Genomic DNA, 25,443 nt, shown 5'->3' with positions numbered 1-25,443 from the left:
AACCACGACACTGCAATGTAAGTGGCAATATCAGTACACTTGTGATTACGCAGCACTCTGCTAATTTCTCTCCTGTTCTAAGCTCTAATACCGTTTATTCTAAAGAGATTCACACCACCTTTCTACGCTCCCCTCCTTGAAACTAAAAAAATGCTTACTATTGCTTTAATGCCTCTTATCCTAAACTGACCTCAACACGAGCAGAATTAGGTCCACAGTTATCACCCATACTTTCCAATTTCATTTAAAAATGATTTTTCAGATTGAGGATTTTTAAGTTTAAATTTTGGAGAGTAACAGCTCTTCTAAAGAGACAAAGGCATTTAAAGTCATTATTTTGCAGACTCACAGGAACGAGAACACAAGCACACCATCACTAAAGCAGAAATATAGTTTTTAATCTTCTAGTCGCTCAGGTTGCGAACCTTTCAAATATCTATTTTGAAGGTGAACAAAACCTCTAATAGCCAATACTGCTATTTTTTTGGTGCTTCCTGGATGATAGGGCATTCATAAATACGGCCACTGACTCTTCAGGAAGAAAGATGCACAGAAAAGTCTTAATAATTTTCCAGTTGAAGACACTTGCAAAATAACCTGCCCAATTCAGCTATGAGCAACACAGCTAGAAAAGATGATAGAACTTAACTCTTTCTCATCTTCACAGAAAGCAAAATGGGACGAAGTTAGCTAATTACAAGAAAAGCTCACGAAAGACCAGAAAACATTACAATCTGCCTAAGGAGAGAAACGTCATAATCTACATTACAATAACAGTGAAGAACAGGATTAAATTCTTAGAAATGAACATTGCCGTTTGAAGAAGCGACAATAAGTGGCATCAGTGAACAAGACTACTGCAGCAGACGGCTGAAAACAGATGACTGCTGCTACACCCTTGTTGGCAGCACAAGGCTCTACTTCAAGTCCGCTTTGAAAGGAGAAGGGTTTCCTGCACGCCCACATTCACACACTTTTCTAGGACCTGCTAATGTCAGTACACACTGACAAAGGCTTTACTTTTACAGTTAATAATATGGTTAATAACAGGAAACACTACAAGACATTTTTTCCAAGGCAATTTTTTTTATCCTGTTTTGCAAAAACTGACAGGAAACAGGTATCAAACTGTTTTCAAAGATAGCTTTGACATACAAATAGAAAGCTTTATTTGTAAAACTGAGAATTCACATGACTAAAATTCTTAAGTCTTATAACTACAGGTTTGTTAGGATGTGTTTAAAACTTAAAATGGAGAGAACAAGATGACTGCTTCGCTTGGGTCGTTTTTTTAAAAATTAATTTGATCAAGAGGAGTGAAAAATATTAACTTGTTTTTATAAACACTGCCAGAGATATTTCAGAATTAATGTCTTAATTTTCATATGACTAAACTATGAAAGAACTTTAAGAGGCCTGTAGCTGATTTGCTTCAAAACTTACTTTACTAATGTCCTGAAAGACAGAGGCTTCTCTAAAAGGCACCGCATTTTCTGTGATTTAGATTATTTCAAGAGACTGAATTTAGAGGAAGGGGATTACTTAAGTAATTTTTTTAAAAAAAAAAAAAAACAGATCAAAATTAGAAGCTGAAATAAGGAATCTTTTTTAATATAGTATCATTGAAAAGTAAGTGCACAGGAAGTCAAGCACTGCTAGCTATGGGTTTCTTTTGTGCCTCATTTGTGAAAATTAGTTATAACCATCCCTAATTCAAGAACAAGATTAAAAGCTAATCATGAGCAGCTTAAACAGAAGACAGTATTATCACAATTAAAGCTTTGAACAGTTGTTGAAGAAAACCTGGTCCTTGAGACAAGATTCATGCTCAACTAAACTATAAAGATTTACAGTTCTGCTCAGAATAACCTGGCGCTCAGAAATTATAGAGGGTGCATTTAGCCTTCATGTTCCTCTGATTCCTCCTGGTGTTCAGGATTGACAGCACCATCAGTTCAATCCTACCCTCTCTCTCTAACAGCGCTCACGGAGAGTCTTCTCTAGCTTCCAGGAGGATCTATGCAGGGAAACAGTCATTTATTCACACTCCATGATCCAGTGGGGCCCAAACCACTGGCATCTCATTTTTTTGGTTATGCAGGCACTAGCAGAGCAAACAGCATCATGTTCTCCAAAACGAAAAACTTGAAAGCAACTCCTATTTTCCCTCAGCTGAAAAGATTTCATAAAAGAGAGATTTTCTTCTTCAAGAGCAAGGAGCTCCACAGAAGATGCAGCTGCAACCTCCTGCATGAGTGCTCAAGACCTTAGAGGAGACTGGGCAGCCTAAAGGAAAACAGAGTGAGGAAGACGGCTCTCTTAATAAGCCTTTTTTTTTTTTTTTTTTTTGAGTCATACAGCATCATAGGAAATGGAAGAGAAGAGGCCTGCTGACTTAGAAAGAAGTGATTACCTGCAAAAAAACCCCGATCATAACACTGGAAGACAAAAACATGCACGATAAAAATGGGCACAATGGGTATTTCAGAGGCTTGTATCATTGATGACCTTTACACAACCCCCACAACCCCTGTCTTTTCAAGGAAGAAATGACTCCTCCTCCTGCAAAACAGGCTCACCATAGCCTTGCCAACCTTCCAGACTTTTTTTTTTAAATCCATGGAGACTGGTTTTGCTATCACATTAAAAGGCAAGTGCAACTCAGAAGGGAGGCCTCTAGTGGCATTAAAAATACTGGGTGAACAATACATTAAGTGTGCTTACAGTTCACAAGTCAGACTGTACAAGTTTTTAAAAGATGGGAGTTTTTTGTTTCTTGTTGTTCGATGTTTGTTTGCTTGTTCGTTTTAAAAAAAAAACCTTACCTCTGGTTCAGCTTTTCCTTCTGATTTTGTTTGGCCCACTGGTGTGATTACTTTAGCTTTCATCTCAGGCCTTCCCTGCGAGTTTCCAACACCAGCTACAGGCTTGGTGGCAGACATCGTGCTGGTAATGGGCTTGACCTGAGCAGCTGGAGTAGAGGTTCGCCTGTTGTTGCTCATTTCCATAGCATGTGATGGTGCTATTGGCAACTCACGCAAGTTACTATTTCTTGGAGCAGTTGACTGTAGCTGCTGATTTGGACGCTTGACAATGTTTTGTGACGGCGTACTCTGAAAAGCAGAAAATTAAAAAACTGCAGACTTTCACTACAAATCAGACTGAAGTGTTTTCTGTTTCACATTTTCATGCTTTACTGAAGTTTGGGGAAAAAAAGCTTTTCAAAGAAGCACAATATTTTCAATATGAAAAGAAAAACCATAGAAATGAGAACATTTTAACAATGGTTTTATTTTTCTTTAAATAAAGGCACAACTGAATCTCACTTGTTTAACACCTTTCTCAGAAACTGGCTTCATTGTGCAATTTATTTTCCTAATCAAAGCAATTATTCTGAACTACAGCACTGCTTCAGACTGTTGTGCTACCCCAACCTACAGAGCAACAGAACAGAATATGCTGCACTGGAGCAAACCCTCAAGACATGAGTGGCACCATCTGAACCAGAAAGCTTATTAGCAGTGGTACAGAAAGGCATTCAAATTGAAAGACAGCATCAGAGAAACGGCTCCCACACAATCAAAGGCTACCAGCAGTTTTAAAATCTTACTAAGCAAACCCATTGTCCAAAAACCCTTCATTGCCAGTTCTTAGGCAACTGCATCATCTCTTATTGGACTCAGATCAAGAAAAACACCGAAGACTGGGGAAGAAAAGAAAAAGGGAAAGATACACGCATGCAATTTGAACGTGCACGGAAGCTACATGTTGTAGCTTATAACACGATGTAGTTTATACACGATCAAGGCAGAAAAAGAGAAAGAAATGGCGAAAGAAGGTGACAGAGCAGGACAGAATAAACGGGACTGAAAAACCACGCTGGTGAGTTTTGAAATGTTGCGCTTACACGCCTGTTACCCATGCAGAACTACGCAAGGCAACACTGATGTATGTGATAACTTACATGTCTTGGCTTCATTGGACCCTGTCGTGGCTGACACTGCATCCTGTTGTTATTCGGCTGCTGCTGCGCGGCCTGCATGTGAGGCCTGAACTGTGGCTGGTTCATGGGCATCAACGGCTGTGGCGGCCCTTGGAGATGATGATGGTGCTGCTGCTGCTGCTGCTGGTGATGATGCTGCTGAGGCTGCTGGTGATGATGCTGCTGAGGCTGAGGCTGTGGCTGAGGCTGTAATGGAGGATGCAAGGGACCCTTCACATGAAGAGAAAGATTATTTGGTTTTAGTTTCAAGGTAATAAACTCCTGAAAAGTAGCTCCAGCCTCCCAAGTCCTCAAAACATCTGTAAGCAGCTATGGACCAGGCTAAACCAAAAACGTACAAAGTGAAAAACGGACTAACAAAACCTGCGCAAGGTAGTTGTACACTTAAAACTCTAAGCCAACAGCTGAAGTGGAAAAAGACAAATGCAAGGGTTCCTGCCCTCTGCCTCCTTTTCTAATGACTTCTAAATTGGGGTTTGGTGCAGGTTTTTTTTTCCTCTCTTTTGTTTCTGCTGCCGCAACATACCGAGACTTCAGTTTTTCCCCATGTTCAAAACACAGACACCATGAAAAGATGCCGCACAACAGCCCACGGAACATGCAGGGCCTTGCACATCCCCAAAACATTTACACACTTCCAGCAGCAACTCAGCTTCCTCACGGCGTGCGGCAGGCCCCCGGCTCCGCGCCGGGCCCCGCAGCCGAGCGGCAGAGGGCGCTCCCGCCCCGCCGCTCCCGCCGGGGCCGGGGCCCTTCCCGCATCCCCCGTAGGCCGGACCGGTACCTGCATGCTGGGCTGCGTGTGCGCGGCCAGGAAGGGCTGTCCCGGAGCCTGCAGGAACTGCTGCCTCGGCGGGATGAAGGGCCGAGGATTCGCTGTTCCCGGCTGGTTGAAGTGGAGAATCCCCACGGGACCTTGCGGCTGCATGTTGGGCCGCACCGGCCGCTCTCTGGGAAACACCGGCTGCTGTCCCTGCTGCGTGAACGCTGGCCCGGGCTGGCTGAACGGCATCGGATTTTGGGGGGGGACAGGATGGGCGCTATTAAGAAGCGGGGGAGGTGGGGGTGGTGGGGGGCTCCGCTGCTCAAACAAGTGATGGCTTGGAAACCTTGGATCTGTGGGAATCAGGGAAACAATTAAATGACAACCTCCTCGGGACACAAACACACTTTCGAAACACAAAGCTCTATTTTGAAAAGTAACCTGAAATTTGTAGAAAGCAAAACTGTATATGTTCGAATTTTAAGAGCTACCCTCACGGTTCCGTTTCTTTTGCTTCTGCCATCTCTGCATAAAAGGAATTGATGCTTGAAAGACCAGCACAACTGGTAATTCGCTGGCATTAGGAACACCTTGTAAAAATTCTACTCTAATAAAAATCACTGAAGGATTCCAGAGACTAGAGTTTAAACCACACAAGAACTCATAAAAACTGATGTCGTTCACTGACCAGACATTTCATGTAAATTTTCACATACTTTTGTGTGTGTGTGTGTGTAAAATGTCTATTATCATACATTATACATATATGCAATTATTTATATATGGTATATACCTATATCTATATATTACACATACACATTTTGTTTGCTATGCTGGATCATTTCAGCTAACCTTCACAGATTTCTTACAGTACATACGTAGTCCAGATGGCTTAAAGGGTTACTAGTTGAAACCAAAGTGAATGGAGAGTGCTAGTTACCTAAAATGTAACAAATTACATCTTTATTGCAACAATCACTAAGATACTAATTTTATTTTGTATTTGTATAAATACACAGGTTGATGGTAGTTACAGATGGAGGCACAAGATTACACCAGGGAAGGAAAAAAATACCAGATTACGGGAATTTTTGGCGTATACTAGTCTCGCCACATCAAACGGGATCTGGCTCTTCTGTTATTATATGATGCACACTTACACTGCATAGCCACTCTACAAAAAGTGGATTTTGTATGTTAATAGAAATGAAAACACTTACCTGCTAGGAAGAAAGGATCTCTTTCCTGAGGAGGTGGAGGAGGGAGTGGTGGTGGCGGTGGTGGTGGCCCTCTCCACTGGTCCTGGATTGGCAGCCTTGGGGCTTGGGAGAAGTTGGTAGGAACTGGTCCAGGCGTATGCTGTTGAAAGTCTGGAGGGCCCTAGTTAATAAGACACAACTGAGATTAAGACTACCATCCAGGAATCTATCTATTCCCTGCTATAACTTTTCTTCTCTTAAAAATACAATTGCTTTATGAATTATCTCCTATCGTCTGTACAAATTGGCAGCTCTTACCAAGTCATTCTTTCACAAAAGAAGAGATATTAAACCCAAGTACAGTATCCTGAAATGAATTCACAATGTTTTAATAATCACCAGCACCACAGGAATGCCATTTCTTCTAGAGCTTATTGAAATCCAGGCAATTATTGACCTTCTTTCCCATTAATCCAAAAAAATCTGAATGTCTACTTTAGAAGACATTCCTGACATTTATCTTCTTAAACCATGCTATTCTTCGTCATCAATTTAGTACAACATAAGCTACAGAAGTGAAGCAGCTTTACTTAAAAGAGGCAGGGGGTGGAGAGCAAAGGACAATTTATGGCATCCAGAAAATTAAATAAACCATCTTTCGAAAGAAGTAACAAGAGAGTAACACTTCTGTCTATTCACAACTTCACATCTTTAGCATTATAAGAAAGAGTGCGAAATTATCTTTCCTCCATTAAGTTTTTTTTAAATGTTAAGTGAGCCTTTACATATTGCAGAAAGATGCTAATCCAAAAGCAGAATTTTGCAGAAGCCACACTTAACTGAGTAATTCACACTACTATCATTTTTCTTTTATATTAAAAATTGACAAAATACATTGGCAACTTCTGATAAATGGAAAAAGTTATGCCTCACATAAATCATTATATTCACACACTTTTCTTTATTATGAGCAAATCAAATAAATAATGAAAATCTAAGAATATCCTTGTTTTGCTCTTCACACAGTTTCTGAAACTAGTGGTGGCATCTGTGCTGTCTATATCTGATGCTCACCTTAAAGCTTAAAACTTGCCATTGCTGAAAATAAGTTTTTCAAAACAGATTTCAGATCAAACACTCTCTCCTAGACTGAGATATAGTCATCAGCACAGCACCAAACCTTTAAGCTGTGTGGCATTTCATTTATCTATTGAGCTGCCCTTACCGACAGCAGGTACAGTCTCACCCCATCCTATCTATATTGAAAAAATATTAGCATTTTCGCAAAATAATTTCTCACACAGCAAAATGAGGTATTTTCCCTGGAAACTGAAGTCTACTTGCTATCAAAGTAGCACAAGACAAAGCCACTTCACACCCTTCTACCACCACAATACGACTGGGGATTGGCAAGGCCCAAACAAGTAGATGAGAGGTACTGAAGATCACAGTGATTATTAAATTTGTGGCCTTCTTGAAAACACCTAAATGGGGATATATGACAAACTAAGACCTCTCATTTGGAAGCAAGACTGTGACTACTTATTTTATGCCATTATACAGCCATCAACCGTAAACGCTTTATCATTCCTAGAGATTAAAGGGTCTATATCCCGTCGCCAGTGCTCCTAGTCAGTCAGTCTCCTGTGGGTATTTCATTTAGTGGAAAAACATTATACTACACTCAAGCATGACAGTCCTCATAACATACATACTGTTTGCAGGAGGAGCTGCTACACTTCTGCAAGCAAACAGCTACCAACGCAAAACATCCTTGCCACCTCAGAAGGGAGTAACGCCTTTGAATTTCCCAGGCCATCTGCAAGCAGCAGCAGCTGGAGGAACAGGGAGCTATTTCAGATGGAGAAAACGACATTTACTTGTCCCATCAAAATCTGTTCAGGTTCAGCTGAAAGAGGCTGTTCAACGGCATCGCCCTTCCCTGGCGTTGAGCAGGACAGCGCTGGCTGCCTGCCAAAGGAGCGACTGAGCACAAACCTTAAGGATCCTGACCCTTTGCTCCCAAAACACACCTCTACCATCGCTGCACGTAGGAGCTGCCAGAGGTGCTTTCAAAATTAAGGTTAAATGCATCCCCTCATCTTGGAAGCCTGGTGATAGAAGGGTATTTCTCCAAGCATTGCTCTTACGGCCGTTGGTCACCCTGGGGAACACAGAATGCTTCCGCAAGCCACGCAGCGCCTCGAGGGACGCGCCCACCAAACCCACTGGTATTTAGCTGTTTAGTTATTAGTTTATTACTGCACAACGTGTGAGGTCATTGCAACAGGGGCCAGGGAGAACCCAGTTCATGGGGTCAGTTCTCATACAGGATCGTTTTTATCTCGCATCTCATTTACCGCGCATAGTCACATGAACATACTGCATCTGGGGAGAGAAAGCAGTAAAAGGAGTCTTGAAAAACAACCTTTTTCCTATTTTCTGAAAGCTTGACTTGGATGCTTTGAAATTCTCCCTGTATTTTTCTCTAGACACAATATATGCCTACATGTATCTTAGTTATTTCTAAAATAGTCAGTTAAAAACAAATTACACAGAAATTTACATAAACCTGGGCTAATAAAGCCTAAGTATCACATATTTACCACCTGAACTGACAAACTGGCAGCAGTAATGATCTGGCTGGGCTTGTTTCCAAGCACCAAATGGCACTGCAGTGACCATAGTCTCCTCCACCTGCTTCTTCCAAATTCTGCCCTGGTCGAGGTAACAAATTCTTGTCTGTCCCATTACTCCCAAACTTCAGTTTTAGTGCTGGGCTACAAAATACAGACTTAAGACTTCAAAATGAGCAGGCTTCTCCACTTCTATGATCAAATTTGTAACCCAGTCTCAAGCATCTTCCCCAATACTAATCACTTGTCCGATTAGCCTTACTGTTCTCCTGGTCCTGCTTGCTCTTCCAGATACATTCTCTCATCCCTACCACGTCCTTCACTCTGCCCAGTGGTTCCTAATCTCAGCATGGACCCAGCTTCTCAGTTCCTTGACTCAAAGCTGGTCATCTTGTCTTGCGGTAGCTGGTCAGGAGCTCCCATTTACCCCACCCAGACCCTGCCTTTCTTGCCTGTACACTTAGTCCAGGCAACTTCCCCTCTTTTTCCTGCCAGGGAAGAAGTAGTAAATGAGAGCACCAGGGAAAAAAGATCTTATATTTTAAATAAACACTTCTTCATAGCAGCTTTCCCTCTCCTGCCAACCCATACCATCATTACTATGCCCAGATCTACCTCATCCCAAAGCAGCCCTGAACTGCAAATGCACAGCAGGTCCTGTTGAGTTTCACCCAGCTCTTATGTACTGAAACATCCTCAGTGCAGCCAAACTCCATTTTCTTCCTTGAAAAACCAAACAATAATAAAACATTTCTAAATAGCTCACTTGGGCATAACAATATTTTTTAGGAAAATTTCAACTAAAATGATTCAAACTGAGGCAGGCAACCAGCACATCTTGATTCAAATCACAGAAGTCCAGTAGTACTACATGCGCTGAGAGCAGCTTTGTATTTCCTATCATTAGCAAACTTTAAACCCTTATGAAATAAGCTTTAGTTAAGTTTTAGAACTGAGTAATATAAAGTTATTTTAGATCTAAGAAAGGTCGCACTTTTTAAAAAATAAGATTATAGTTTATTTACCAAAAAAGAAAATACAGAAACCAATAATCAGTAAGATATTTTACTGTTAAAAATATAAGCAAGGCTGATTTCAAGCTCTCTTCAGCACCAAAGGTATTCATCTGTCTTAATTTAAGAAGCAAATATTTACTGTCCTCTAAATACTTGAACTGATTTTAAGATAAAATAAACAATTATCCAACTGTTATCCAAAAATCCCAACAAATGCCCACTAAGATACATTGGGAAAAACGGTTTTTGCTCTATTTTTATTAGTCGTATATTTCATACAATTATATCCCAAAACACAAGTTCGAGTCAAAATAACTCCAAAACAGTCCAATAAAATCAGAGTGAGAAGGAAATAGCTGAGGTTTGGAACTCTTCCTATTTATTGGCCTCTCTTTTTTCCCAGCCCTCACAGTTAAGAATTCTGGGGTTTTTTTCCACTTACTTTTTAAGTAAGATTCCAGTTAAAATTTGAGGCTGAGAAGTTTCTAAAGATCACAAGTATTTTCCAATCCTAAACCCCTCCTCCTCCATTTCACGTTGAAAGTAACATGAAGATTGTTTTACACCCTACAGTGAACACGAGTTGTCCCTCACTGTCAGGATTCAGGAGTGCTGAAAGAATGACCCTTCCCTGCCAGAGTGCTTACTCCACACACAGCGAGACACAGGGTTGGGCTTTTCGAAAGATAAAATTTTCAAAAATGGCAAAACTACACAAGTACGGCTGATATAAATCATACCACAGTAAAGCTCCATGCTATACAGACAACTGAGTATCACAAAGAAATACCAATTCATTTGAACACTGAACAGATTTAAACTTTATGCATATGACATTTTGAATAACTACTAAAATATGACTGATCACATTTCTTGGCTGATAAGCAAAGGCCAATCATGCAAAATTAATTGCAAAGACATTTGTTATTTGCAGAAAAATGAATTACCAATATTTGCTTCTAAAAAAAGGAAATTAGTTTTATTCTCTTCCTTCTAACATCCACGAAAAAGACTGACCTCCGCTTTTTCCTAAACCAGCTTTGTTTCTTCTATCCCTAAAGAGTGAAATAAAATTCTGCCCTAAGTTACAGTAACACAAGTGGGGGGAAGCTTGTATTCCCAGATTTCACATTGCTGAGATTTTTCTTCTGAAAAACCTTTCAGGACAATTCCAACAGGAATTTGATTGTGTGATGGATTAATTTCATATACTATGTGTGAAGCTAAAACTCTATGGTTCAGTCAGAGCTACTACTTCCAGACACAAGTAAACTTTTTTTTTTTAAAGAAAATATGTAAACACTGGTGGATATTTTTCTAAGTTATGAGGTGCTTGTCTATTATTCTGAAATCCATTACATTTTTTTTTTTTCAATTTAATAGGAATAGACTAATACTATAACTTCAACTTTTACTTATGACAAATTCTAATTGTCCTAAAAATAGTACAAAGTAATGTAACAATTCTCCGTTAGTTGAAGTTTTTGAGGGTGGTAGTTGTTGGTTTTTTTGCTTAACAATAGTTAAGCTGTAATTCTAGGAGTGGATTATTTTACCATTAGCATTAAACTCTACATTCAGCAAGTATTTGCTGCTAATAACCCCCAAGTGCCCTCTGGTATTTTGTAGAAAAGACCACGCAGAGCTATTTCACTTCAAAAATTAATGAAGAGCAGGTGCAAAAGCCAGTTTTCATAATGGTCTATTTTTGATAAAATAAGCATACTGTAACATAGATGCATAATAAATCTTTATATGCACAGTAGTTACTCCCATTTTTCATGGTTTTGCTATCTGGACAGTTTCAAATTACAACCAACTATTCAGTACACACAACAACTAAGACTCCCTACAAAAAAGAAATTTAACTATTACTTCACCATTATTATACCTTTTAGGAAACTTCCCTACTTAGGAAGTCCCACAGTCTTCAAAATATCTATTTTCAAGTTAACAGGTTTCAACCTAACAAGAGAGACACTTGCAAATTCCTACGATCAGTCAAGGTTGCAACATTCTACCTTTCCGTCCAACACTGGGGCCAACACTGACACTAGGGAAAACGGAAAAATATTTACATGCCTTTCCAGTGAGACCCCGCAAGGCTGGATCACATTCGTACAGACAATGGCTCCAAAGACTGTTACCAAATGTCTGTATGAAGACGACCCAGTAGAGTGTACAGAGTAACTTTTTGGAAGGGTCTTCTCCTCGTTATTGGATTATATAGTACCATTATTAGTGATTTAGTACCACTAATATTGATTATTTAGTACCATTATCAGATTGATTACTTAGTAGAAGTGCACCGCATCGCAAGGAAAGACTCCTACAGTGGAGTTTTTAGCTAGGTTTAAAGCTAGTTGCACAAAGAGCCCAGAATCAGGAATCAGCACAAGACCTGAAGCAGATGGAGACCACCACACCGCAGTGTGGCCTAGAAGACCTTAACCAACTGACACGTGCCCCTTCACAAAACTGGAGCCACTTCAGTGCTGTAGGAAACCACCACCTGCAGCCCTGGCACTAACCAGGAGTATTTCGTGGGTTTATGGAATGTGTTTAACTCTTATCATTTAATTTATCCTCGTGTAATTTTACTTTGAGAATTCTTACATAGCATCTTTTTTTGAATACAAGAACTGAGGTCTAGAAGGAAATTACCCTGGAAATAAGGATATGTGGATTTCCAAAGAGACCACAATCACAGACGTTTTAGAAACACGTTAAAGGAGAAGATAACAGCACACTGAAGTGCTACTGACAGGTATTTTATTGTCTTAAATCTTTAATTTTGTGAAGTTAAAAAAAAAAGTGATGACAAACTCTGACAAAAAAATAAATCTACTCACTCTTCCTCCCTACACACTATAATCTACAGCACCTCCGACTGACATTTTTATACAATTCCACATGCCTGCAGGATACACATCTCTCCCTTTTAAAACCTTCCATTATTCAATATAGCTAAGGCATAACTTACACCTTAGCAATCATTTTTGGGAAAAAAAGAAAGAACAACACGCAATGCAAACTTGTGTCTACAATTCATTAGAGTTGTGAATAGCTCATTGAACATGACTTTCACACACTCAGGCAATCCCACCTTCTGAAAGAACACGAGATAAGGTTACTTTAATCCTTTCAAAGAACTGCACTATTTTGCCTTCCTTTTATCCCTTTAAATATCCTTCCTAGTTAAGAAATTAACATTCTCTCTCATACAATTCTTACACAAATTGTACTTTTACTTTTCTGCATCTCTTGTTAATTACATGATGTTATCTCCAATAATCTATTCACCAAGCACAGATAACTTTGGTTACCAATAAAAAGGGAAAACTTAGCATAAATTGCTTAGCACAAAGTTAATCTTATAAAGCAAGGAATAAAGAGGATCTAACAGCTATTATATGACTTATCAGCTTCTCTAAAAGGGTCACTCTACTTTTTTTTCATGAGACTAATTAAATACCTTAACAATGTCATTGAAACTTCATGAATCTTTCAATAAATTACACCCTGCCTCTACAACATGTTTTCATTTATTAATCTCACTTAAAATGCAAAGAGCTAGGAGAACCCCATTGACAGCTAAGCAGGGCCACTCAGTTAATTCTTCTTATATGGTTTAAATGCAAAGAATAATGACCACTATAACCTATGACAATTAAAACTATAGCCATCTGTCACAAGATGTTAATCCTCTTATCTCAGCAGCTACTGGACTTTTTGAAAAGCTTTCCTAAAACGCCTACCTTCTGGAGCAAGGAACTGACTTTCTATCCTCTTGTGTAGGAAGCTCTGCCTCATATATATTGGATATGGTTCAAAAACGTTCAAGTAGAAATGTACACACCCCACAAATCATGGCTCTTCAAGTTTCATAGTATTGTCATTTACTGTGCACAGCATGCAGAAAGGGAATGATTCACTGAAATTTTGTAATAAAAAGTATTTTCATATTTCCTTAAATATAGTTCAAGCGACTCATTAATGTCTACGGCAATTGTGTAATTCCATCAAGCTGAACTAAAACCTAGCAAGCATCATGATTCTCCCAACTGATTTAGTATTGTGAGACGACCTTATATAAAAATTTATGCCTTAAATTTTTTTCTTCTATATTGTAATGTATTTAAGTTCAGAGTGATCATAACACTCAAGACAACGAATACGAGTCTTTTCAAAGTTTCTGGAATATATTTTTGGAGAGGAAAATGCACGGAGATCGCAGGTGCTGGTTCAAGTATGTGGACTGCACAGATCCTAGTATTACAGGCAGACTGAGTCTGGAAAAGAAGGAGTTGATCCTTTCCTCAACTGAGCCAAAAGTAATTTTTAAATATTAAAATGTACTGCATAACTTGGACAAGCTTCTGATACTACGGAACTCCAAAAGATAAGAAAATGAGTTGGGAGGTTTAGGCACAAGGATGGGTCATCTGTAAGAGAAATCACCAATGCTCGATTTCACTGATGAACGTCCCAAAATAGAATTCAGCCATCATGGAAAACCAGTAGAAGCAAGGAGAGACAGGCATGGAATCCCTTGTTATTTAAGCCAACTCACCATCACATAGCTAAAATAAGGACCTAGGCAACACAGAAAAAGAATGATACTCCCAGCATACTACAAGAACCCCAAACAGTTCAGGAGGCTAAAGCTAAAAATTAGATTAATTGTATATTAAAAGTATCCCTTCTCAGCAGGTTTCAGTGCATCCACCTCAAAACATCAAGCAGGGACAAATTTAGGTTGCAAACAGAGACAAAAATACTCTCAACTTCAGTATGTTTCTATAAGAGAAACAACAAAGCGTAATGGCCCACAAGTAACAAGTTCTACACAGAAGGATTGCTTCACAGTTAAGTTTCTTTAACCTCCATCTGCTCTAACATCAAGGTATGTATGTTAGAAAAGGAAAATCTGAAGTACAAGTGGTCCCATTCAAGAACAACTCCGAGAAAACACTCCTAAATGAAATGCACCCACAGGAAAGGTATTGTTAACTAAATCTCGACTCTAGCCTTAAATCCCTTAATGTGCAGAAAAAACATGCATTCATCCACCTGTTTTGTACGGATGACAGAAAAGTGTCTCCAGCAAGCAGAGACAGGCCATAATAAGAAAGTGTGGCAGAGAAGGTGTAGTAGCCTGCACTGCCTGAAGGAGGAGTTGACCCAAACCTCTCAGATTAGAGCACAAACCCAAATAATTTATTGAACAGGTGTTTTAAAATAAATCATCTGAAAGATTCAGTTTCACTTTGGTTTGCAATCCTCTTCAGGGGTGCGGTGCAGAAGAACATGATCATTTTTGTTTGGTGCCCTCTAACTTTTTAAGATTAAGAACTGTAAGATAGAAACTGGAGAAAGAGTATAAGGGACATTAATGCCATTTAGAATGATGAACTCTTCCTTGAAAGAAGAGAATTTCATAATCATTTTATTTAAAGACAACAAAATCCTTCTGCATATTTTTGTGCTGAAAGTGAACAATTACAGGGATGCATAAAAAATTAGAGACCCAAAAGTTCTGGATCTCCTTTGCTTTCAGAACAAATGAGACAAAACATCTAACGAAATTCATACCTTGTCCTTGGACTTCCCAAAGATTGCCTTATGGAAATATTATTACAGTGTTTATTGACCTAGTGTATCTTGGGGACCTGCAAGTCACTGATGATTAGAAACAACTCTTGAGGTCAGAACTAAGCTGGATCATGAATATCAAATTCATGATTGCTACATTACACTCCAAGTTTGAAAGTGCAGTTACAGTTAATTTAAAAACAATACGAGAATCTCAAAGATAAATACACGTGACTTGGGGATGATGCTTCTTTCTTCAATGAAAAATGCTCAGATTGCTACAAATATTAGAACTGCTGTTAACCTGGACTTTGAGCTGTATTAGAAAATGACATTTCAGACCTGACCATTTAGTAGTTAAACTACCCAATTCTTGATTTTTAATTCTGTAAGGAAATCTCATTTTGGAGATGTTTTGCACATCTCTGACCTTGCAAACACTTTGATGCAAGAACTTTACACATCCAGAGCTCCCAACATGCCCACAAGTGCTACTCATGTGTTGCATATGAAGGCCTGAATATTTTTTCCTTTTTGAGTATCCTACAGTCAACCCACAATATTCCTCCAAATTAACTCATTTTACTGTAAACAGTCACATGAATTACTATTTTGTAACGAATTAAGCATTTTTTCTTTTCACATGGCAAGAACTGAAGGTGCAGAAGGTGAATAAACACCAGTTTGTTTTGTGGTTTTTTTTTTTTTTGTATTGTGATGACAAATGCACTGAATTATATTTTAAAAGGGCATTTTTTAAGCTATTTTCACTGAGCTGATAACTATACTATCATCTAGGACTCTACAATGTTAAATATATTTTAGTTCTACATTCAGTGTTTAAGCACTAGATTAGTCTTACTACATTGTAGTAGGAAGTCAACCGTATATTTTAAGTGGATTTCTTTGTAAGTCTTGACTTCTGCGAAGTATTTCTTCAACAGTGCCTAATTAATGGCGGCATAGCTATATACATAATACATTTTCCTCTTTGCCTTGATAAAAATTTGTGTTTTTCTCACAAGGCTTAAAAAACTTCAAATTTCATTCACACAAATACATTAAAAACAATGTTCATACCTATATATATATATGAACTATATATGAACATATCTAAATAAAAACTTTTTTACTGTAAGGGTGACTGAGCACTAGCACAGGTTACCCAGAGAGGCTGTGGAGTCTCCATCCTTGGAGATATTCAAAAGCCATCTGGACATGGTCCTAGGCAACCAGCTCTGGATGGCCCTGCTTGAGCATGGGGTGGGATAAGATGATCTCCAGAGGTCCTGTCAACCTCAGCCATTCTGTGATTCAGTACTTAGCAGGTACTAAAGCTGAGACTGAAGAAAATCGAGCATTATTAACACACTGGGGGGAAAAAAAAGTATTCTACAACAACTCTGGTTTCCTTGGCACTGCTAAATAGCAATCACTTAACAGAAAGGTAAATGACAGTAACTATGAAATACAAATGCACAAGCTTTCTGTTTGATTTTAGTACCTACAGAGCATGTGCACACTGGAGCTAGCACGACATGTTAAAGGGTTACTGCATTTAGAAACCGTTTATTTCTCTCTTATTTAATAGCAGTTACCATCATATTTAGCTGCTGCTGCTCCTCCTGCAGATGGGAATTCATTGATATGATTAAATTTGATGGTATGATAATGTATGGTAATCGTGATTAATCAGAAGCCCACTAGCAAATGGAGGATGTTGGGTATTATGTCACCTGCATTTTAAACTGCATTCCCTCTATGCCAAGCTGACAGTATTTGACAGCTGGAGGGATCTCATGCTGCATCTGCTTGCTACAACTTATAGATCTGATAAGAGAAAGTGCCCATCATTCCTTCACTATCTTAAGTGCTGTAATTATAGGGCTTTGCAGTCAAGTTGTGAAAACAGTAAGCATTAAAAACGAAAGCTTTTTGGTAGCTGCTGAACAAGCTCTGTCTCACATCTGCAAGGGCTATAATCTGAAAGAAATGTAATTTGATGCAGCAGTCTCATTCAAACATGATTTGCATGAAATGCCGTATAAAGCACTATCCAACAAACGTCAATCAACACCACCTGATACCATGTATCCTGTTAAACGAAAACAAAACGTTTTCTACACTACCTGTGATCTGCTACTGCTACACAGTAATAGAGTGAAAATTTCATTTACTGTTACTCATTATAGTAAAGCCATAGCTAAAGAAGAATAATTGTGAGGAAGTAGGAGAATCATTTTCACAAACGGCTTTTTATTTCTATTAACAGTTTGTCTCCTACATACATATTGCTGCAAACATGCACTAGTCACTGAATATAACAACTTATTAAATATTGGTTTAAAATGACTGACTGTACTGAGATCCACGACTGTTTAAATTGTCCTTACTATGAGTAATGGAAAATACAAGCCACGATCTTACTAACGGTTGCTAAAACCCGTAATCACTCATAGCAACTCACGATCGAATTTGAAACAACAGGGAAAAAAAATACACTCCCTCTTTGTGTTTCCCACAACAAACAGTAAACACTATTACAAGGAATTTTGTTTCCAAACGCACCAAGAATTTCTGCTGCTACGTGCTGCAAGAGGTGTTTACATAAAGGCACACTCACAGACCCAGGTATGTTCTAATATCCACTAAACTGCCACAAGTTTCCTAAAGTGGTGTTGCAGGCTGATCCAAGTTAGTCCAAGGGCCCCCTTGGGGAAAAAGAAGTAAATCATATTCTAATGTACCTTTAATAATTATTTTGAATAACACTAATACATTTTTTATCTAAAAGAAATGTTTCAAGCAAGTGGCAAACGAGGGACAGCAAACTCTGCTCTGGACAACAACTGCGCACCTGTTTAAAAACATCTCACAGATTAAAACGTAAAGAAGTGGTTAAAAGCAGTGTCTGAATTCCAAACGCTACCTGAAAGCTCAAAATTTGTCAAACTAGCACTTGAAGAAATGGTGAAAAAACTGAATCAAAACTAATCAACTGCCTTTCACAGCATTCATTTAACACACCACCTGATGTCCTGGAGATCAAGTGGAAGCATGTTGAATGAGAATGTTAAGAAAGTTTACTAAGATTTTTGCAGCTTAAGGGAAAAAAAAATAAAATCAAGCATTCTTTGGGATAAAGATGATTTTGAAAAGAAATTGTAAGGTGAGTTTCAAAAATGAATCATGTCAAAACTCCCTGGGAACTGAAAAGACATATGATGTAGAATATTCAGAAGGGTCTGACTGAATAAAACATAATTTATATTACACAATTCAACATTTTCAGACTTGAATTCAACAGTTATTTGAAAGGCACCTCGTGCACTAACTACAGTGTCCTATCAAAAGAGAAAAGCTTCATGTATTAAAAAATATATATATATATATCTCAAAGCCCTCCTGGCATAAATTAGTCAGGCAGACACTAAGTGCCACTTCACCTTGTGCTTCGTGCCACTTCAGACAACTCCTAACTTCAGCTCCGAAACTCAAGTTGATCGAAGTTAATAAAATGTGTCTGTGGGGTGGACAACTGCCCAGCTCGCACCACTCCCAGAGTGTCAAGTTAAGGACAGCGGCTAAATTGGAATTCACCTCAATTTCCTGAAAATTCTCCTGGCAAAATGCATATAGCTGCGTTTACAGGCTCTGCTCTCTCCACAGCGGCTTCAGAGAAGAATCCATCACAGAGACAGAGGGGTAATGCCTCAGATCCAAGGAATTCCTCTTCCGCCCTGAGCAGTGTGAGGCAGGTTCTCCCCAACTTCCTCTTCACTTCAAATGCCCCTAACTCCAGCCCCAAATTGGGATGCTAGGGATACCTCACAATTTCCTCACAATTTCTGGCTGAAGAATTTTGACAGCGAAAACACATTCCCTCTGCCACACTCTATCCCAAAGTGGGAATGACAACACTCATTACACTTTTATATGTCTTCAAAAAAACTGCACACTTGTGCCACACGAGTATTAGTTCAGTGTTCATTAAGTTAAATAAATTATGTTTGAAGCAAAAAGTCTTTGTAAATTTTTATTCAGGCAAACATTGAAATATTTCAGACACAGAATGTGCTGGTGGACTGATATAAGGGATGAGAAGATCTGGACCATCAACTTAGCTCCTAGTTTCACATTAGGTAATGAATTGGTCTCTATAATAGTCAGCAGCAGTCTACATACAAAGTGTTTAGAAACACCTCTTCCATTTTCCATTTAATTTCTTCTTCCCTTTTTTGACCTCATCCTTCTTCACAGAACACAGGAGTTGAAAGAGAAATCGTCTCAGATAACAAACACTGGAGGACAGGAACCACAATGGTCCCTCTTGTGTAACAAGAAAAAACACAGGCTCTCTATCTGCACTGGGGCACCCTCATGAACTAACATCTTGATCAGAAAACACACGAAAAGTTCACAAGACCCATACAACTAGTCTATGAATAAAGTCTTCTGTCACCTTCCTTTAAATGCATTGGTCCCCAAAGTAGACTGTTATTTGTGAAATACCAACTGTGACACAGACAGCAACTCAGAGAAAGGCATTTTAACCACTTTAAAGCAAAGGCAGATGGTAGAACAAGACCTCCAGAGGGCTTGGCTGAGTAGTTAGCTTAATCTGTTCTTTAAACAGTTTAAAGAAAACACGCAGTTGGCACTTGCACAGTTCCAGGTTAATTCAAATACCTGGCAAAATATTAGCATTGACTATGCCTGAAGATTGGATTACTATCAACTACAGCCACCTGAAGAGTATTTTGCAATTTAGATAGGTATAGAAGCCTTTGCAGAACTCAGGGCTTTAAGTCCCAATTAGCACAAGTTCACTGCATTTCTCAGCTGCTAACATGCCTCAGATCCATCGTTTATTCAGCCCTAATCAGTTGAACATAGCTCTCAAATATCATTTACAATAAGTCACCTTGAATGCTCACAGAGTAAGAGATAGACGACTTCCTTGCTTGATTCAAGATTCTTGTAAATGTTAAAATAACTTTAAGTAGGGAACACAAACAGTTAATCCCATTATGACCTTTATATTACTTCCTCTAAACATTTAACAGGTTAAGCTTTAAGTAAGAAATAATTGAGTAATAAGCCCTACCCCGAAATACTAAAATTTGGACCCAAGGTTAAGTGAATTTAATCAGCCCCAACTCCAAGCAGGTTCAATCTCGATCAACATCAACCTGATTTAGCACTACATTATTTCTTATAATTTAGAACGCACACCAGTATGCTAACGTGCTTGTTACAACTTTGTTCAACTATTCAGTTACATCTTTCAGCAAAAGGTTGTAAGAATTAACCATTACATGGTTACAACCCACTTCATTAGCCCTAAATTACTAACACCTGGTTTCCAATGGATTTATGATTTTCAATTGGATTAGCTCTGATTGAAGCTCTTCCCATGTTTGGAGCACACACAGATCTCTGTGCAGAGAAGTTTCTCTCCTAGATAAAATGGGAACTCAGAGGCAATTTTTCCTTCAATGAGGGCACTAGCCCCTTTTAGGTCTCTCCCTTGCAAGAATTTCATTATCTTTAATGTTTCTGCCTCTGCCACATTCAATCAAAATAGACTATCCGGTTCAAAGTTAAAGGGGAAAGGCAGCTACAAATATTTAATTCAAACCCCACAGTTTTTTAGAAACAAAGCAACTAGAAAAATCCAGTGACTATTATCCTTTGATTGAGTAATCCTAAAAAACAAGAGCAAATTCAAGTTATTACATATCCAGAGATTCTTTCTACAACGAGGAAAAGGATGCACGAATTACAGTCTGGAACACTTCTTTGAACTTTTTCAAACAGCTTGTCAGCAAAGTTGTCTAACCATTGCTGTACTGCTATAAGTCAACATTTACACATAAACAAGTGAATTAGAATGGTACAAAGGCAACTGACATGTAACAGAGCAAAAAGGTAGTTCTGCGAGATAAAACCTCCAAGTCAGAAAGTAAATTTGACTTCAGCTCAAGAGCTAACATACTACATTTAATAAAACAAACACGAGATATGTACACAGTGACACTTAATACCTAATCCTAATATGACTGATAACCTATGCAAAATTTATAAAGTACTTCATAACGCAAGTCCATATTATACCCATTTTATAACTTAGTGAGTCATGGGAAGATTAAGTAACTTTCTTAGGGTCATATAGCGGGTTACTAGCTGAAGAAGGAAAAAAACCACTCAGGGCAACTAAACCACAGCACTGGATGCTCTTGGTTAAGCTGGCCCTCCTCCTCTTCACGAAAAAAGAACTACATCGACTCTTTGCTAGTGCACTGCTGACATAAAAAGGCACAAGCAGTCAAGTATTTTCCTTCAGGCAAAAGGAACATGAGTCCTACAAAAAACGTTCAATCTGTTTTATTCCATTTTAAAAACTGTTGCATAGAAGATCAGCGAGGTTTGCAGTACTTCAACTTGCAAAAACAAAAGTGAACAGAATTAAAATCTAATTTCACAGTCAATTTAAAAAAATTAATTTCCAATTTTTCTACACTGATGTAAACACACTTCAAAGATGTCAATTACAATGTCTTCACAGATATTCCTTGTCCTCCAAGGACTTTGACTTAGTGTCAACGGAAAACAAATGTAAGATACTTGTCTTCATAAAAAACAATTAGAATTACTTTTAAAATGTTAATAAGGTCTCCACATAGTAGTAAAGGTTCCTGAATAAAATTATTTCCTCTGAAAACTGCAATAATTTTCAATAGAAAAATATGTCTGGTAAAGTGTTGATGATGAAATTATAAAACATGAATTTACTTAAAGAACTGCAGTTTTACTGCTTAACCTTTTTATACTTCACAGGAGAAACATGGCAATGTAAATACTGAGTTACTGTACAACATACAGACATCACAATTCCTCAGCTAGACATCTTCTAAGAAAAATATTTTGTGTCAAAAACAACCAGGTATGCACATGGCAATCAAAAGTCACAGCAGGCTTCCGAAATCTGCTTCTTCCAAATGCGTTTGATCTCTATGCAAATAATTTACTGCGTGATACTACACTGATGCTCACAAGCATCTACTTTCCTCCTTCAACACTGCACACACTAATAGAGGGTAATATTTGTGTTTTATGTATTTGGGAAACATGATATATGGGTTTTTATTTGAAAATAGTTAAGGCCATATTGCACAAACCGCTTTTTCTTTTGGTTATTTTGATACTCCGCAAACCACTTGAACCAAAAATTTAGGACAACAAAATCGTGAAGTGATAAGCAAAGGTTCAGAAGTACGCACTCTCTCCAGTCACAGAATCAAAAAAAAATTGTCAAGTGAAATTAACCCAGTGAAGCTAGCTTGTTTGTTTTGGAAGTCAAAACCATACGGGAAAGCAAGGTCATGCAATGCTATTCCTATTTTTTTATATAAATGCATGAGGGCATTTAAATGCCTGAAGTAATGATAAAAATGAAATGTTGCTGATTTTTTACAATAAAAATATATATACTGCTTTTTAAGCTTAGGGATTATTTCAAATAGCCTTTCATTATATCAAATAAAATAAGGATTCTATTTATATGGAAAGAGTCAAGTATTAAAATGAAGCCCATATTCCTTAAGACAAGATGCATTCATCTCTCTCCCACTGGAGAGACTGGTTCAACAATTTTACAGTTAAACAGAATTAATTCTACTCTCAAAAATCCATTGACCTTAAGCTTTTAACAAACATTTTCAACTGCAGAGTGTATTGTCAATATTTACAAATCCTTAAAATTATATTTCACTAGAACAGCTTTTATTTGCTATATTAATATTTCCTTGCAAATGTATGCTTATCCATATCAGGGAAGAAGAAACAGCTGCTACTCACGGGAAATCTCTGGGGTCCTACAGCAGGTCTTGGCTGGGCTGGAACTGGCAGCAAGGGCACTGAAACAAGAAGCACCTTTTAACACCATTTGTTTTGCCTAACAGTTTTTGCTGCTGTTTCCAAAAGCAGTTACAATAAGAAGCCATGATTAAATCTGCCACGTTTACCCTCACATGTCACAGTTCCTAAATTAACTTTAAGAAACCTTCCCCTCCCCTGCAACATGCAACAGGGCAATTAGGAATCTCCTAGTTAATCTACATAATTTAATTCTGCGTTTTCCAGAATTAAATTGCTTCTTGCTGCAGGAAGGAAAACTAGAACACTTATTCAGCCAACGACATCTCTTCGACAAAGCTGACAGAGACTCTAAAGGTAAGCTGATGTTTCAAACAGAAGGATACACGATTAATCTGCCTTTTCAGCTTCACACCCCTCGTGATTTCCCAGTCTTACCACCAACCTCCCACAACAAGCATGGGCATGAGAGGCTCTATCTGGTATAAATCACTGTTCACAGGAGGGTAAAAGAGGCAGGCAGTGGCAATTAACAGCACATAAAAACTACTTAATCTGGCCTTGCCACCGTAATGGTATATGCAACTGTGATCACAGTTTGTGTAATCACAGAATCACTGAACTCAAATGAAAGACTGCTATTTCATAAACAGACACCGAGAAGAATTAGATCCCTCTTCCTGAAAAATAAGTTGCCTAAAATTAGTATTTCAGGAGGATTAACCTGGATGGCTTGTCCATATACCTGCATTTCAAAAGACTAGTCACAAGAAGTATTTCCCAAAACATTCACTTAATGTTATGGTGTAATGCACAAAGCATCTACTGCTGGATAACCTTGGGGACTCAATCTTTATTTGAATCCCCAGTACAAAGTGTAATGACAGATTTCCAATTTTCCAGTGCGTTTTTTTTTCCTCTCCAAGTTTTTCAAGTACAAGCGTTTCAATGTTAAACAAAAGGCCTAGAGAAGTTAAATAAAGCATTTCAGACAGCACTAAATGTATTTGCTCACTTCTGGTAAGGTTATTTTTCTTCCATTTGTTTTTAGCATCCCTGAAGGAAAACACTTCCTGCACAGAGTTAAACACCAACTTTGTAGACAACTACTGTATTACACTTCAGAGCAGGAGAGATATTAAGAAACACAGCTAGTTTAAGAGAACAGTTGGGTGCATTTCCTAACACAGGAGTTCACTAAGACGTCTCCAAAATCCCTTTTTTCCTTGGTAACTGAGGGACAAGAACATGCATCAGTGGTTATTCTTAGTTCATGTCCATGTCTGGTTTCTATCCACTTGTGCTAAGCTCTTGTGGTTTATTAGCTCAGGGACTGATGGCAAAAACTAATTGCACCAGTCTTTCAGCACCGAAGGACTGCGTGCAATCCTTGTATCAGGTTACCCAAGAAAATTAGTTGAATAGTCTCATCTTAGCTTCTAATGAACATCTGTCGATATCAAACAGCCATGGCCACCTGGAAAAAATTGACAGGGTGCTCTTGACAGACCCGGGACTAAAATAGCTCAGGTATTACAGGTCAGACAGGCGCTCAGAAAAACTGCATAAGGTGGGAAATGTAGAGAAATGTCAACTGAACAGAGCACTTGTGTCTATTTCAGTATCCTGCCTCTGGCAGTAGCATATAGATATATATATTTTTATATATTTTAAGCGAATGAATTTAATACTCATAAAAGACAGTTCAAACTCTGTGCCCTTTCAATCCTTGGACACTTGCTGAAGTAGCAAAGAAGTCTCAAACAAGCATTCATTTTTCCTGATGTCAAATCTTCCATAGGTTTGAAAGTATGTTTCAAAAATAATACCCAGCACGTTGTTAGACACTGTTTTACAAAGATTAAATTGCTTTTGATTGTAAATTCCAATGCTATACCTGAAAAGACGAAGAAGCAATTCTCGTATTGATTATTTAGCAGAATTATAATGTAATTTTTCCCAAGACAACAACCAGTTTGTAAACGGTAAATGGCATACTCAGCTTACTGAGCTGCCATAAACTGCTCACTCGTTCATGTCAATTCTGGCAGCACCACAGTATCCTTGAAATAGTTATTTGTGACATAAATATTAAGGGGAAAAAACCTCAATACCCGTATCACAGGCTGAATAAGTATTTCATATACATCTATGTACAGTCCTCCAGTATTTGTAAATTGATTATACTCGAACTTGGACATGCATTCAGCCAAAAATCACTACTTACAACTCAAAACTAACTTACAGAAGAGGATACAAAGAAGAGAGAAAACTATACGACAAATAACTAAAAGACAAGGGATTCAAATGCCACAAAAGGCAAAGCTGAAAGCCAAACAAACAGTATCTGCAG

The 25,443-nt window shown here is 38.3% G+C and overlaps 1 protein-coding gene across 1 annotated transcript in view; it reads right to left on the bottom strand.

Moving 5' to 3' along the window:
• RBM33 (RNA binding motif protein 33) overlaps positions 1-25,443 on the bottom strand; it is a 106,670-nt gene that overhangs the window by 38,934 nt on the left and 42,293 nt on the right. Inside the window, exons 10-14 of the mRNA XM_086614997.1 lie at positions 23,073-23,131; positions 5,987-6,146; positions 4,788-5,119; positions 3,965-4,213; positions 2,826-3,113 (exon numbers count right to left, since the gene is read on the bottom strand). Of these exons, the coding sequence (XP_086471123.1) occupies positions 2,826-3,113; positions 3,965-4,213; positions 4,788-5,119; positions 5,987-6,146; positions 23,073-23,131 (1,088 nt within the window). The remainder of the gene's footprint in view (positions 1-2,825; positions 3,114-3,964; positions 4,214-4,787; positions 5,120-5,986; positions 6,147-23,072; positions 23,132-25,443) is intronic.

Source organism: Tauraco erythrolophus, chromosome 7 (assembly GCF_009769465.1).
Source record: "Tauraco erythrolophus isolate bTauEry1 chromosome 7, bTauEry1.pri, whole genome shotgun sequence".
Lineage (NCBI taxonomy): Eukaryota > Metazoa > Chordata > Aves > Musophagiformes > Musophagidae > Tauraco > Tauraco erythrolophus.
The sequence above is the reverse complement of the archived record's forward strand: the minus strand, read 5'-3'. Positions and strand labels throughout refer to the sequence as shown.